At 44.7% G+C, this 17242-nt stretch overlaps 1 protein-coding gene across 8 annotated transcripts in view; it reads right to left on the bottom strand.

Moving 5' to 3' along the window:
* The window catches only part of hnf1ba (HNF1 homeobox Ba), a 107530-nt gene that overhangs the window by 79856 nt on the left and 10432 nt on the right, over positions 1 to 17242 (bottom strand). For 6 of the 8 annotated variants that reach the window (XR_009512821.1, XR_009512819.1, XR_009512824.1 and 3 more), the window contains exon 4: positions 14201 to 14430. Coding sequence is in view for 1 of the 8 variants with exons in the window: in XM_059973384.1 (XP_059829367.1) it covers positions 14201 to 14430 (230 nt within the window). In the remaining 7 variants the exon portion in view is untranslated. The remainder of the gene's footprint in view (positions 1 to 14200; positions 14431 to 17242) is intronic. The other 2 variants (XR_009512820.1, XR_009512823.1) reach the window with 1 other exon arrangement.

The raw sequence follows: 17242 nt of genomic DNA on the forward strand, positions 1-17242 counted from the left end.
GCTTTAGATTCTTCCGCAAATTAATTTTAGAAAATGAGAGGCAATCTCACCTTAAGCTTTCACATTTGTTCATTCAACCAAGCCTGGTATAAATGGTCTTGGTTTGATGACTCACCTAGGAGACATCACCATCAACGGGTACAGGAAGAAAGAATATTGTATTCAGATAGGAGATCACCTGTGATCACATTGGATGATGTAGCATGCTAAAGGGATTGAGTAGGGATCGCTTTAGCCAGATGGTGAAGAATCTGTGGAGGCCAAGTCATTGGGTCTATTTAAAGTGGAGGTTCATAGGTTATTGATTGGTAAAGGCTTCAAATATTATGAGGAGAAAAGTGGGGTTGAGAAGGTTAATAAATCAGCCTTGATGGAATGGTGGAACAGATATGATGGGCCAAATGGCTTAATTCTCTTCATACGTCTTGTGGTCTTTTGGCATTCCTGTTCCTATTTTTCAAGATGCTCTGTGCTTCTGTGAGTCAGAGGGGCAGATCATATGAGCAGTACCCAATGCATGGAAGGGACTATAGTAAGTTCCTAAATGTGGTTTTCAAGCCCCAGTTACCCATTTGTGAAATGTGTGTTTGCTGGAAAAGCAGCTTCAATGTGACAAAGTTCACTTTGCCAGGCTCTCTCACTCCCTTCCTCAGTGGAAGTTCTCACACCTCAGAACTGGAAGGTTCTGGGTTTGAGACGAGACTCTAAACTGGCATTCCAGACCCCACTGAAGGAGTGCTACACAGATGGAGGTGGTGCCTTTCTGGTAAGATATTAGCAAGACCCAGCCTATAATAAACACATGAAATTCTGTGGACGCTGGAAATCCAAAGCAACAGACACAAAGCCCTGGAGGAACTCAGCAGGTCAGGCAGCAGCTACGTAAATGAATAAGCAGTCAAAGTTTCAGGCCGAGACCCTTCTTCAGGACTGAAAATGAAGAGCGAAGACGCCAGAATAAAAAAGTGAGGGGAGGGGAAGGAGGATAGCTAGAAGGTGAGAGGTGAAGCCAATTGGGTAAGAAAGATAAAGGGCTGCAGATGAAGGGATATGATGGGAGAGGAGAGTGGACCTAGGAAAAAGGGAAGAAGGGGGGAAGTGATAAGCAAGCGAGAGGAGTAAGAATCCAGAATGGGGAATAGAAGAAGAGGGAAGTGAGAGGGGAAAAATTTTGCCAGATGGAGAAATTGATATTCATGCCATCAGGTTTGAGGCTATCCAGACAGAATATGAGGTGTTGCTCTTCCACTCTGAGAGTGGCCTCATCATGGCACAAGAGGAGGCTGTGGACCAACATGTTGGAACAGGAAAGGGAATAGGAATTAAAATGGCTAGCCACCAGGAAATTCCACTTTTGGCGGATGGAGCAGAGGTGCTCGACAAAGCAGCCCCCAATTCACGAGGGGTTTCACTAACATAGAGGAGGCCTCATCGGGAGCACCGGATACAGTAGACGACCCCAACAGATTCGCAGGTGAAGTGAGGGAGTAGGTGACAGGTGGATGACAAAGATTCTACGACACAACTTCAAAGAAGATGTCCCAGTGACCTGAGACATCAATATTTACACCTAGATTGACATTACTAAAGCTATTATTTAGTCATGTTTCCTTTATTCTTCCTGGAATCTTGCTGTGCACAAAGGAAATGTCATGGTTCCTAGAAGTAACCACTCTTTCCTGAGTGGATTCAACTCCTCTGTATATCATAAAGCTAACTCTGTGAAAAGCTTTAAGCACGATGGTTGATAAGACATTTAGAGGCCTGACTTCCCAATATAAATCTATTCAAGATTTTGGTAGCAGGGTGGAGATATGTCTCTACCAAAGGAGGTGTAAAATGCTCCTTCCCTCTGCTGGCCTGCAGATCGCCCTTGGTCAAGGTGTAGCTCCTGCTTAACCCACTCCCCAGTCCCCATGATCACGTGAAGCCATTGGAGCAGGCGGTGGATGGTCGTATGAGCAGCTGGTGCATATCACAACTCCTGGTTATGTGACCATAGACGCCAGGCAGACAATTCTCTGAAGAGAATTGATAATGGCTGGGGTCATCCATCTTGTAAAGACTCTGCTCAGAAGAAGGCAATGGCAAACCACCTTTGTAGAAAAATTTGCCAAGAACAATCATGGTCATAAACTATGATTGTCCACATTATACGACAAGGCACGTAATGATGATGACTCAAGATCTATTGGAGTTATTGAAACTTGACAATAAAGACCCCGTGGAACTTCATCAAAAATTCTCCCTCAGAATCTCTTGTCTTTAATTACAGTTTCTCTTTGCAGGATTGGATTAGGAAAAAGAGGGAAACTATTTGAAGGCTACCCATGAGTGGGGAACTCCAGTGAAACAGCAGTTAGTTCATAAAAACATGACAACTTAAAACAATGCTGCTTGTATATGAGTCTGACACCTCTTTAAAATGTAAATGCTGTCATATTTTACCTGCCTGGATGAAGGGACAATTTGTGTCTCTGTTGTGTTTAAAGTCCCTAAAACTACAGGGTGTAACTGTTACATCACCAAATGGTATCAGGTCACATAAACATCTGGTAACCAATGCTTACTTTTGAATGCCCCCATCTTCCAACAAGAACTGATCTGTGTGATAGTCATCAAGTAGAGAAAAATGAGCCATTTTCAAAATACATCCTTTTGCACAAAACTGAAATACTTACTAAACCAATGACTGAATACAATAAACCATGCCAAACTGAAAAAATATCTCTGAGTTTGTCATCTTGGCTGTGTAGAATGTTGGATAAAGCATTGTTAAGGAGTAAGTGACCTATTGAATGTTTACCATTCTCAATTCAATGTACGTTTAGATGCTTGGATAGTAATTCTTAAAATATTCTCATTCAGTCACCAGAGATTTTTGTCCCACATTAATAAAGAATTCCAGTGCTCAGTGCCTCAACTTGATCTCATCAAAACTTGCAAAATTCTTAAAGGCTTGACAAGCTATATGCGTGTTTCTAGTGATTAGCGAGCTAGAAGGGGCACCATTTGAGCCAGTTAGGAATGAAGTGAGGAAATTTTTCCTCACTTGGGTGTGTGATGAAGCTTTGGAATTTTCTATCCTGGATGGTTGTGGAAGCTCAGTTCCTGTTTTCTTTCTAAAGGGAGATGGACAGATTCTGAAGCATTAAGGGAATCAAGGTGTTTGGCGAGAGTGCTGGAAAAGTGGTGCTGAGGTAGATCACCCATGATCTCAACGAATGGCAGAGCAGGCTCAAAGGACCAGACAACCTTCATCTTTTCCTGCTCCTTGCATCCGCATGCCCTTGTGCATGTAGATGGAACAGTATGGACCATCACCGCCAAACTGCCGATTTGGATTTCTAGCTAGGTTCTGACATAACATCTGCAAGCCAAGATCATTTACAGTAAGACTGAGACTTGGGAGCAAAATTAAGTCATTTGGCCAATTAAGACTGCTTCACCATTCCATCATGGCTGATTTATTTTCCCTCTCAACTTCATTCTCCCATCTTTTCCTTGTAACCTTTGACACCCTTACTAATTAAGAAACTATCAACCTCTGCTTTAAATGTATCCAATAACATGACCTCCACAGCCATCTATGGCAATGAATCTCACCAATTCATCACACTCTGGCCAACAAAATTCCTCCTCATCTCCATTCTAAAGGGATGGCCTTGTATTCTGAGGCTTGGCCCTCTGGTCCCAAACTCTCCCACTATTGGAAGCATCCTCTCCATGTCCACTCTATCTGGCCTTTTCAATATTCAATAGGATATTTACAATGCAGCTTTTGTGGAATTGCTTTAACTTTACATGACAATCATTGTCCTATTGCAAAAATAATAAATAATAAGTTAATAGGCCCTTTACTGTGCCTATTGTCTTGTTTATTAATTATTGTACGGTCTCGAACTGTTTTGTGCACTTTTTGTAGTCCTGAGTAGGTCTGAAGTCTAATGTAGTTTTGTGTTGTTTCACACAGTTTAGTGTAGTTTTGTGCTGTTTCATGTAGCACCATAGACCTGGAGGAATGTTGTTTCATTTTTATTGTGCACTGTACCAGCAGTTATGGTTGAAATGACAATAAAAGCGTCTTGACTTGAATTGACCTTCTAAATCATGATAAATCTACAGACAATGCTGCCTTATTAATGCCAACACTCAGAAAGTTTAGTAAATATTTCAGACCACCAACAATCAAGCATTAATGACAATGCTTTACTTACTGTAGGGTATCAGAGGATTGTCTCTATCTTAAACAAACTTGGGTGTATTAACCAGCAGATATGCTGTAGACCAAGGAGGGGTCCCCAATCTTTTTTATGCCATGGACCCCTACCATTAACTGAGGTCTAGACACAAGGGGTTATGTAGGTGCTGGAAATCTGGAGCAAAATGCTGGAGAAACTCAGGCAACCAGACAGCATCTATGGAGGGGAATAAACAGTCGACATTTCAAGCTAAGACCTTTCACCAGGATTCGATACAGTATACTCTATTCTGAGAACAAACAATATATTCTAATTTAGCTCTATTGACCTCAGTGGAACAAAGGCAGTGAATACTCGCACATTTGTTTAAAGCTAACATTGCCTTCTGAAGCCTAACTATCCACCTTCTTCTCAGCTGCATATATTTTAATTTTCTGCCACCAATCTGAGGGTTCATTCGTCAACAAGAGAAGGGAACAGGGCATTCCAAATACGCCATTTAAACTGTATAAACACACAAATGAGAAGTAGCATTTGCGATGAGAGCTTTGAGTACAGCGTTCTAACCCGAAAGGACTTCACAAAGGTGAGCGAGTTTTACTTTATCTGTGCAATTTATACATTTTGAAGGATTTTGTCAGGGTTGAGTTACAGATGCTTAAAAATGCAAAGATACTCAGTAGCTGTCAACTAGGGAAAGATTAAATAGAAACCACGAGGAAGTCTGCCGTTGCTGGAAATGCAAGGCGAGATTTCACTGACTTATGTGTATGCACTCCCCTGTTTCACATGTGGTGGAGGAGCCACAGGTTTGAATTCCTGAACATAAGGTCACAGCATGACTGAAGATAAATCATGGATTTTACAAGATGAGGAGCTGGAAAGTCACCAAAACGATTTGACACCGATTTCCTGGGTCACTCACAAGAAGAATTGAAATGCGGAGGGGGGGATATTGAGAAGAGGACAGAGTACGGCCAGTGACTTCATTTCCTCAGTTTTCAATCCAGCCTTGGGTGCCACTAATCATAGCCCCAGCATTAATTTCCTCTCTCCCATTGCACAGGAGCCTTCTTGCTTCAGAAACGTTCTTTATCACAGGAACCAAACTGATTTTTACTTTAATTTGTTCGCAGTGGTCTCATAGCCAGGAAGAAGTCAAAGGAAATGGTGCTCTCATCTCCACACTGCTCAGCTTCAGAGAGGTTCAGTCATCTCCCATTTTGTGTGTTTGAGGTGAAATGTTACCCTGGCACCTCCTTTCTGCAGCACCTTTCCTTCTCTCTGTTCCCAGCCTTCTGACCATTGAACTCTTCTGTGCTGAGATACACGATGAATAGTTTCGTGGTTACACTTTGTGAACTCGTACTAAAAATTAGGTTTTTTTTTAAGCGTTAAGACAAAAGTGGCTGTTTTTATCTGCTCTCCTCATGTGGAAAAGGTTGTTGGCAGGGCAGGGCTTGGTGTGGAGTTTATTGCCAGACTTGGCCTGAAACACAACATAAGCTTTCCTACCGACATACCATATATTCAGCATTAGTATACTATCTGCCTCAGTTTAAATGCATTCTAAAAGCTTAGTAAAAGTAATATATCTGCCGGCTCACAGCTTCTCTTATCTGCAATGATTAACCATTTCCACCCCACAACCTGAGTAGAAGTTAAATTTACATGTATTTTTTTTTAATTCAGGGATACAGGCCTGGAACATACTATAAGACCATGATGTAGGAGGAGAATTAGGCCATTTGGCCCATCGAGTCTGCTCTGCCATTTCATCATGGCTGAACCATTCTCCCTCTCAGTCCCAGTCTCCTGCCTTCTCCTGTGTCCCTTCATGCCCTGACCAATCAAGAATCTATCAACATCTCCCTTAAATATTCATAGAGACTTGGCCTCCACAGCTGCCTGTGGCAATGAGTTCCACAGATTCACCACTCTCTGGTTAAATTCTCCCTCATCCCCACCCTGAGGTCTCCCCTCTCTTCTGAGACTGTGTCCCCTACCCCTCCAGCCCAGTAATCCACTGATATAACCCTAGCCTAACCGCAAGACATCTTACAATTTATCCTATTAACTGGTACATCTGAGGACTGTGGGAGGAAACCAGAGTCCCTGGAGGAACTTCACTCTGTCACGGAGAGAACACGCAGACAGCGCCGGAAATTAACTCTGAACTCCCACCCAGGGCTAACTGCTACACGAACGATACAAAACCTACTGCTCGTGGAATGTAAAACTTCTAATCTGAAAGGATTCTTACAAAAGTTAGTCTTACTTGATGTGCCCAGTTTGTACACTTTGAAGACGTTCACCAGTGCTGAGTTGCAGATGCTTTAAAAAGCAAAGATACCCTGTACCTGTGTGCCAGGGAAAGGTTAAATAGAACAGATTTCATTGACTTCTGCATACACTCTCCCCTGTCCTGCATTATTCATTTCCTGAGCTAATTTCCTCTTTTTCCGAGACCTAATCAATATCAGCACCAGTCCCCGGCAAATTCACAAATTCTCGCCTCCGACACGCCTGACCTTTCGAGACCCCTCTCCCAATTCACAGACTGCATTAAGTACTGTGATTCCCGGCTGGTAAAGGAGACCGCGGAATGGGGTGTCGCCGTGTCCCATAGACTGGGTAATTTCTGCCGGCTGAGTCTGGAGTTCGGGACATAAAGGGGAGCCTCGCAAAATAAAGATAAATGAACAAGGCTTCAATTCTACCAATGCGGTCGCTAATATAAAAAAACAAAAGAGCCTCATGCGGTGACTGAGTACACACTGGAAGGATGGGCAAGATCAAAGGGGAGCGCAGCTCATTCAAAAAGCTTGCTTAATTTTCAATTAAGCATGCATAATGGACACAATGCCATGACAACACCGGCTGCATGCTGTTGCATTATTTTAGCCCAAGTGCGACACACTGGAAACAGCTGACTGCGCCTACAATGAGCGGCCTGGAAGAGCACGGCTGGGTCCCCGGCCCGTCAGGGTGAGCTGCTCCCCCCACCCCACCAGCATCTCAACCCACCCACCCCCCGTCATTCTCGGACAGCGACCTCACGTTGACCCCAATACTGGTCGGGTTCTTTTGTTCGGATCAGTGCCTTGCTGACTTTAGTGTGTAGATTGCAGGTACAGGAACAATACGGATTGTTTTCCAATCTCGTCAGCATCACAATGACACCTGCATTATCACTCGCTCAAGCCGCCAGGTCTGCTCTTCCACTGCCCTCTTCATTTTCAACTTTATTTTTCGCTCTGATTTTTTGTTGTGGTCTGCAGCTTATTTACCTCTGTCCACCGACCTCCCCTACAATCCATTCCTTCTGAAGAGCCCACTCAGGCGGCGGCTGCCAGCAGGCGTTCAACACTGCAGCACAGGGCAGAGACCCTTCAGCCTGCGAGTCGTATTGACCTTTTCATCTACTCTAAAGTCAATCTAACCCTTCCCTCCTACATAGCCCTCCATTTTGCTATCCTCCATGTGCTTATCTAAGAGTATCCATGCCCCCAATGTATCTGCCTCTACCACTACCCTGGCAGGGTGTTCCACACACTCTAAGTGCAAGGAACTACCTCTGACATCTCCCCCTAATATCCTCCAATCACCTGAAAATTATGCCCCCTTGCAGTTCTACCCTGGGAAAAAGTCTCTGGCTATCTACTCTATATCATCTTGTACACCTCTATCAAGATACTTCCTTCTTCACTCCAAAGACAAAAACTCGAGTTCACTCAACCTATCTTCATAAGACATGTGCTCTGGTCCCGGCAGCGTCCTGGTAAATCTACTCAGCACCCTCACTGAAGTTTCCACGCCCCTTCCTATAATGAGGCAACCGGAACCGAACGCAATATTCTCCGTGTGGTTTTATAGAGCTGCAACATTATCTCATGGCTCCTGAATTCAATCCCCCAAGGAAGGCCAACAGAGCTAACACCTTCTCAACTGCCCTGTAAACTTCTGTACCAAAGGCATCTGAGCTTTGGCCATGGCACTCACTACGTCCGGCACCACGGACCATGGTCACGCTCTGCTAACTCAATCCTTCACACCCGGTGCTCCGCTCCGTTGTCATGAGTGAGGGCCTCAGTATGGAAGCCTCAAGCAGTCTCCTTGGCGACAAGGGCAGTGTGCATGATGGGTAAGGAGGCTTTGTGACGATACCTCCCCCCATTCCAATGATCCCTTTCCCCACTAGCTGTGATGCAAAAGATTAAACAACCAGCCCAGCCCCGAGGAAATGCAGGGGGGCAGACAGGAAGTGTTGCCATGCCTCCGGCGCCAACGTGCCCACAATTTACTACCCCTAACCTGTACAGGCAGCAAGTTGGCATAGTGGTTAGCGTAACCCTATTACAGCACCAGCAACCTGGGTACAATTCACACCGCTGCCTGACAGGAGTTTGTGCATTCTGCCCATGACCCCGTGAGTTTCCTCTGGGTGTTCCTGTTTCCTCACATATTCTGAAGACTTATGGGCTAGTCAGTTTATTGATGTAATTGGAATGGCTCATTGGGCCATTACTCTAAATAAAATAAATAAAAACCAGAAACTACAGACTTGGGACATGCTAATTTTAAAGAGTCTGTGAAGAAGTCCTAAGCAACAGACACAAATTGCTGGAGGAATTCAACAGGTCAGGCAGCAACCAAGTAAAAGAACAAATGGGCCGAGACTCTGAAGAAGTTGAAACGACACGCTTGTTCATTTCTGTCGATGCTGCCTGGCCTGCCGAGTTCCTCCAGCATTTTGTGTCTGCTGATTTGGGTTTCCAGCATCTGTAGAATTGCTTGGGGAAAAGTCCTGCCCTCTCCATCATCGCCCTCCCACAGCACTTCCACTCCAGAATCCAGCACGACCGTGCCCGATAGTTGAGGGGAGAACAGATCTCCCTGCCTCCAATGAGCCTATGCATCTCAGTGAAGAGCTGGGGTAAAGTGGTGGAGGGGAAGGGGACAATGGGTGTTGTCACTGGGGTGGAGCAGTTAGCACAATGCTTTACAGTGCCAGAGGTAAGATCGGGTCTGCAGTCTGTAAGGAGTTTTTAAGAAATCCCTGTGACCCCAAGGTGCGCTGGCTTCCTCTCGCAGTCTAAAGACGTACGAGTCAGGATTAGTGGGCACGTCACGTTGACACCAGAAGTGTGGTGACATTTGCAAGCTGCTTCCAGCAAAACCCTGACGCAAGCAATGCATCTCACTGTACGTTTCGATGTTTCAATGCACGTGTGACAAATAAAGCTAATCTCTTTATCTAGACATAGCTATCGAAAAGTACAGCACAGAAAGAGGCCTTTCAGCCCATCTAGTCCCTGCAGAAACCATTTAAACTGCCTACACCCATCGACCTGCACTGGGACCACAGCCCTCCAAACCCCTGCCGTCCATGTGCCTTCACTTAAACATTGAAATCGAGCTTGCATACACCACTCGTGCTGGCAACTCGTTCCACACTCGCACAACCCTCTGAGTGAAGAAATAAGACACTGCAGCAAACTCGTTGTTATAACAGAGTCACATCCTGCTGATCCCTGGACAGTCAGGCTGACTCATCCCAGTTGATGTATTACCACTGAATCACCAGCAGAACCAGCCATGTTTCCCATGAGAGGACAGCCAGGAGCAAGCCACCCTCAAGGATGAGGGAACTATTTGCAGCAATCTTGCACTGGAGGGCACGAGTTAGAAGGAGAGGTTGAATAAACTTGGGCTGTATTCTCTGGAACGGTAGAGGCTGAGCAAAAACCTGACAGAAATTCAAAGAATTATGAGGGAGATAGACAGGGCAGAAATTTCAAGTACTGGAGGACATTCATTTATGGGTGCTAGGGGAGGGGTGTTGAGGTTTACAGAAGATGTGTGGGGCAAGTTTCTTTTTACAGACAGCGGGATACCAGGGGTTGTGCTCAAAGCAGATGTGACAGTGGCATTTAAAGGGCTGTAAGACAGACACATGAAAAGGCAGGCAACAGAGGGGTAAGGATCAGGTGCAGGCAGCAGTGATTTTGTTTAATTTGACATTATATATCACAGACAGAGTACAGCACAGACATCATGGGCCTAATGGCCTGTTCCTGCACTGTACTGCTGTATGTTCTTTCTCCAAACTCCTAGCTTGCTGGAAGTAACCAGCCAGCTCGGAGTATTCTCAGCAACACGTACAAGATGCTGGAGGAAAACGCAGCAGGTCAGGCAGCTTCTATGGATGCAAATAAAAGGTCAACAGTCGGGCCAAGACCGGTCTCAGTCCAAAACATTGACTGCTGATTCCCCTCCAGAGACGCTGCCTGACCTGCTGGGTCTGTCCACTGTCTTGTGTGTGTTGCTCTGGATTTCCAACATCTGCAAGATCTCTTGGGAGCATTCTTACCTGTTCAGCTCAAACCTTCAACATCATCATGTGCCGTGTCATGTGACATGGGTGATCATGGATTTTTATGCCCGTGACGGTTCTTGGCAAATTTTTCTACAGAAGTGGTTTGCCATTTCCTTCTTCTGGGCAGTGTCTTTACAAGATAGGTGACCCCAGCCATTACCAATGCTCTTCAGAGATTGTCTGCCTGGAGTGAGTGGTGGAATAACTAGGTATGAGCTCCAGCTGCTCATATGACCATCCACTACCTGCTGCCATGGATTCATGTGAATCTGATGGGGGGGCTAAGCAGGTGCCACACTCTACCCAAGGGTGACCTGCAGGCTCGTGGAGGGAAGGAGCGCCTTACACCTCCTTCGGTAGGGACGTATCTCCACCCCGCCACACAGACTCAAACCCTGGCAGGTTCAAAACTATTGATAAGCGCTACTAATATCATTTATTGCCTCGCTCATTCGCAGAGCATTCCTCATTTCAAAGCTCTCTTTTTGGTTCTCAGAAGCTGGACTTTCCCCTCGTTAATTGTTCGATTGGTACCTCGACGCCAGGAGGTGCTGAAGAGGCTCAAGAGCAGGTGGCTGGTGAGTGGGGGAAAGCCTGGAATCTGTTCAAGTTCCTTTCTCTTTACAATATAATGAACATAGTAGAGCAAGGTTTAAATCCCACTTCTCTGCGCTACACCAGTTCACATTTAAGTTTCATTTTTTTTTTAATTTTTTAAATTGAACTTTGATAACTACCAATAAAAATTCATTTCTGGGCCTCTAGATATTGTTTCGTATTGACCAACATTTATAATGAAAAAGATTTTCTGATCAAATATTACTCTTTCAAGGTTATTGATAGCTTTCCTACAAGAGGGATAACAATAAGCCCGAAAGAGAGCTGAGAAAATTTACAAGGATGTTGCCAGGACTTGAAGACCTGACCTATGGGTAAAAGTTGAATAGGTTAGGACTTTACTCCTTGGAGCGCAGAAAAATTAGAGATTTTACAGAGGTCTACAAAATTATGAGGGGTATAGATAAGGTGAATGCAAACAGGCTTTTTTTTCCCTTCAGTTTGGATGAGACTAGAACAAGAGGTCATTGGTTTAGGGTGAAAGGGGAGATCAGCCTCGATCCAATGGCAGTACATACTCAATGGGCCAAAGGGGCCAAGTCTACTCCTATATGTTATGGTTTTATGGAACCTACGGGGGAAATTCTGCACTCGGAGGGTGTGGCAATCTGCCAGCTGAAGTTTTAGATGTGTATTTGATTGTAATATTAAAGAGAAGTTTGGATATGTACATGGATGTTGTCCAGGTGAAGGCAGATGAGACTAGGCAGGAGATCATGCTGAGCTGGACTAGATGGGCTGAAGGGCCTGTTTCTGTGACTCTATGGCTCTTGCAGTGTACAGATCAGCTGCCTCATCTTGCTCAACGGTGACCACAATTCCAAAGTGTGGCACTGCCTGTCAACCACAGCGGGGAGTGGAGTGGTTGTAAGCAACTCTTTTGAAATCAAAGTGCTTCCTATCCACCCTGAACACAGAAAGTCACTCGGAAACAAGAAAGGTTACGAGGAATAGCACAGGGGACCCAACATCACGTGGCAGCTCCCTGAACGAATCCTTTTACACCAGTACCAGCAACGTTCAATGCCACGGTTACACTGATGGGGTCAGAGCGGGCATTGCCTTGAACTCCACTGGTTTCGCCCGGATCTTAGATAGTGGTCATTTGTTCACCCAGAATTAGCACTGTTTATTTTATCCTGCCTTTTCCTCTTAAAGACATGTTGGAATCAACTTAAGGATCAAGGACCTAAGCTTAATAGGATAAAAAACTGGATTCCTCATGCATTGCCATTGTAACATTATTTAAAGGTTTACTGTCTTCCTGGCGTGTGGAGTAGAACAACAAAGCTCATCATAACACCAGTTGAGTTTATCACTAACAACTCTATAAAGTTATCAAAAATACACAGAACTCCACAAAGCCTTACTTATCTAAATGCCATTAAGGAGCCTCACGCTGTTAGCAGGTATGGCCATTGAAAAGCAGCCCAGCTGATATACCATTTATATTACACAACCCCACTGCCCTCCCTTTCCCCCCCCCCACAGCCAACACCCCAGAGAGACAATTTGCTGATACAGGATAAGATCTGACATTGCAACACACTGCCAGTGAAGCTCAATGTCCTTAGAAACTTAATCCAGAAACTTGCTCCATTTCTGGACAGGAATAAGCAGCCATCGTTTCAGGCCAAAACGGCAGCAGCTCATGGTAGACGCTGCCTGACCTGCTGATCTCCTCCAACATTCTGTGCGTTCTGCTCATCTGTATGCACAATCTGACTGATGTGCTCCATTTCTGCTCCACCTACTCAAGGGAGACTTGACCTGTGTATAAATTCAATCTTCTATCTGTCACAGAATAAACTGCAGCCAACCTCCACTGAATTTCGTGGAAATGGTGGAAAAGAGACACAAAGAAACCCTACCTGAGAACTTCATGGGTGCACTATGATGCAGAACAGGTTTTGAGCAAGGCCAATGAAGCACCAATACCACTGAGGAAAATCTATCTCTGTAGGTGCTTACAGTTACAAAATTACAGTTTACAGTTTACAGACGCCTGACTTACGGACACCTCATCTATGGATGAGAACAGACAGTCAACATTTCAGGCCGACACCCTCCATCAGGACTAGGGAGAAATCCAGTCCTGACGAACACTCTCAACCTGAAACATTGACTATTCATTCCCATTCATAGATGCTGCCTGACCTGCTGAGCTCCTCCACCACATTGAAATTCCAGCATCTCCAGTACCTCTTGTGTCTATTATACATACAAATGAGCATTTGGGAGATCAGTGGGATGGATGAGGGTGAATTTGCCGGCTGCTGGAGGGCTGTAGGCATCTTCTTCCGGGTGGGAACAGGACACTTCCACATGCCTTCTATCCTCACACCCCATCCTGAGCTGCAACAGTGGGGGAACTGGGTCTAGAAGAGCGGCGCTGGGAGCTCTAAGCATGCTCATTCGCTCAGTGAGCCAGTGAGAGCCGCTGTTCGTTGCTCGTCCTCAGTCTGCTCACTCTCTCCTCACCTCTGTTTCTGTGGCTCTCTCCCACACACTGTTTGTCTTCATCTCCAACTCACAATCACCTCAGGATGCAAACACTCCTCGGGAATGGAAACCTGTTATAAGCCAAGGGACTGCCTGGTCTCTCAAGCTACATTTTCACACTGCAACTGTCAAAAGGAACAGGACTCAATGCATCTAATTTTAACTCATCAACCCAAACATTTATAAGCACAGTTAAATAACTCAATCTGGTCATTTTAATCTTTCTAGACTTTAAATTTCCTAGATGGACTGAGTGGAACATTGGTTTTAATCCCTGTCCACAGTACTCATTAGTAGCTTCTACAGAGAGGAAACATTTTCAGAGCATCAAGTCCAACAATGCCCATCTCAATAGGCTCCCAATGCTCAGATTCAATTCAAATTGCCCCAGCTTGCCATTCCGTGGCAAGCCAGATCGTTAACTCCAAAGTTCCACCTTTTAGGAACCCTCCACAATTACCGGGCACACACTGGAAAGGAACAGAGGACAACAGCTTACCATGCTTACTCGAGGGAGAGGAGTTTGGTGGATGGTGCGGAGAGCTATGGGACAGCAGTGGGTTCATGTTGTGCGACTGAACACTGTACGCGTCCATGGCTAGTTTCTGGCGGAAAGCTTCTTCCTTCCTTCGGTTGGCAAACCAGTTATACACTCTGACTTCTGTAACCAGATTCGATCCTAGTCCATGTGCTTTAGAAGGAGACACGCCACGTTGTATGCATTCGGCTCTAGGGTGAACAAGTGACAGTCATACTCTAAAATATTGCAAACTTACAAGCAATTTTATATTTAAACTAATTATATCATTTAATGTTGTTTATTCTATTTCATTGTATTTGATTACACAGGTATAAGATTTTACTTGAATATGGATTAAGCCATTGAAGATCTTGCCAATATTAATAATTTGATACAAGACTTCTACTCTGTCCAAAATCAAATTGTGAGAATTGACCTTACAAATAAAACTTAGGATGCTGGAGGAACTCTGCAGTTCAGACATCATCTATGGGGGGTAACGGATAGTTACATCTCAGAGCAAGCCCCTTCATTCTAGGTTGGAACTTGAAAAATGGATTGTCCATTGCCCTCCACAGATGCCGCCTGACCTGTCGAATCCCTTCACCATGTTGTGTGCATTGCTGCTGATTCTGGCATCTGCAGCCTCTTCTGTCTGAATATTCTTCAGATCTATAGCATGAAACTGAGAGAAAGGAAGACACTCAGAAGCCAGTTTATTAGCTATACATGCTCCTTAATGCAAATATCTTATCAGCCAATCATGTGGCAGCAACTCATGCACAAAAGCATGCAGACGTGGTCAAGAGGTTCAGCTGTTGTTTAGACCCAACATCAGAATGGGGAAGAAATGTGATCTGAGCGACTTTGACAGCGGAATGGTTGTTGGCGCCAGATGGGGTGGTTTGAGTATCTAAATGCTGATCTGTTGGGATTTTCACACACAACGGTCTCTAGAGTTCACAGAAAACGGCGCGAAAAACAAAGAGAGACATCCAGGAAGCGGCAGTTCTGTGGGCAAAAATGGCTTGTTGATGAGAGAGGTCAGAGGAGAACGGCCAAACTGGTTCAAGCTGACAAGAAAGGGACAGTAACTCAAATAACCACACATTACAACAATGGTGTGCAGGAGAGCGTCTCTGAACACACAGCACATTGAACCTTGAAATGGATGGGCTAACAGCAGCAGAAGACCACACTGGGTTCCACGTCTGTACCCAACGCAGTGGCAATGGAGTGTGTACATTGACATTTCACATCCATTTGCATCTTTCTACCCTGTAGTCCCTTTGAAATCACCAGGAGCGGTTTTCCACGTTGCTGTCTCAGTACATTGAAGTACATGGCTAGACAAATAAGGTTGGGAAACAAGAGAAGGCAATCCCAGCCTTCTTTCACAGCACTGGCTTTTGCTGGGTGGCACCACTGATACAGCAGGCTCAGAAGTAATTGAACTTGACGGTGCCTCAGGAAATTGATAAATTAAACGTGCACAGACACACCAGGAGGGAAACAATGCTTTTTACTTACAACATTTCCAAAACAAACTAACTGGGATTTTTCCCCAAAGGCTAATCGAAAAACAGCATTCGCCTATATCCGTTACATATCCTGCTGCTTTAAGAATTGACAAGCAAAGATATATTATCCGAGTTGAGTGAATTCAACTGCAACCAACAGCATGTTCACTATTAACAGATGAGCATTTGGATTGCTGAAGAAAACCGAAATCAGCGACCCAGGGTTCAATCCCCACTGCTGACTGTGAGGACTTTGTACTTTCTTCCCGTGACTGTGTGTGCTTCCTCTGGGTGCTCCAGATTCCTCCCGCAGTCTAAAGACGTACCAGTTGATAAGTTAATTGGTCACTGTACGTTGTCCTGTGATTAGGCTGAGATTAAATTGGCGGATTACCAAGTGGCACACCTATTCTGCGCTGTACCTCAATAAATTAATAAATACCAAGGACATTTATCCAGACATTGAATGTTTGACATTTGAACTATATAGTTCCCAAGATTTTGCCATTTTTGATCTTGAAATTAATTTGATTGCAATATATACAACTGTAACTAATTATTCCAATATCCAATATCCAGTTTAGTCCAGGGAGTACGTGTTACTCATGAAATTTACAGTGACTGCAAAGATATCTAACAGAATATCTGGCTGGGAGCTGAAAATACATTCTCTGAAACAAGCATAAGCACAAGAGATTCTGCAGGCGCCGGAAATCCACAGTAACACACACAAAATTATGGAGTATCTCAGCAGGTCAGGTAGCATCTATGGAGAGGAATGAACAGTCGACGTTTTGAGCCCTTCATCATTCCCCTCCATAGATGCTGTCAGACCTGCTGAGTTCCTCCAGCATCTTGTGTGTGTTTCAAGGTTAGTTTTATAAGACTATGTTCAAATTGTTTGATCAAAAGTCAGTCAAACCGTTAATGGCTTTATAAATGTTTATCAATCATGGCTCATGCTGGTTTGAGTTGTAATGTAGTGCCACAAATCCTTTCTCTCCATCTCCCTCTCTGTTCTTCTCCCATCTTCTGAATCTGCTGACTCAAAGCACGGGGAAGGGCCAAACTTAAGTGGCCATTTATGATCCAGTGGTGAGTGTTAATTGATCGTGGGCAGGACCACAGACTGTCCTTCACTCTTTGCTACCTGGCTTCACTGGAATGTAAACCCAGACTAATATCTCATCCGTCTCCGTCTGTAAAACTGAAGCCAACATTTGTATCCCTCCCGCCGACCGCAGTTGCAACAACTGATTCTGCGGGGCTTCTGGAAGTTTCCTGGGTGAGCAGCCAAACAGATTCAGGGCTGGTTAGATGTGACACCACTGGATAACAAACGATACAAGCAGCAGACTGAATTTGAGACAAACCTGGGTTTCATTGCATCTACAAACAAAAATCAGGGGTTCAAACGTTGATCCTTCCTCACTAGGCTATGTACTCAGGTACTCAGGAACCATAAGATGTAGGAGCAGAATAAGGCCATTCAGCCCATCGA

Source organism: Hypanus sabinus, chromosome 6 (assembly GCF_030144855.1).
Source record: "Hypanus sabinus isolate sHypSab1 chromosome 6, sHypSab1.hap1, whole genome shotgun sequence".
Classification (NCBI taxonomy): domain Eukaryota; kingdom Metazoa; phylum Chordata; class Chondrichthyes; order Myliobatiformes; family Dasyatidae; genus Hypanus; species Hypanus sabinus.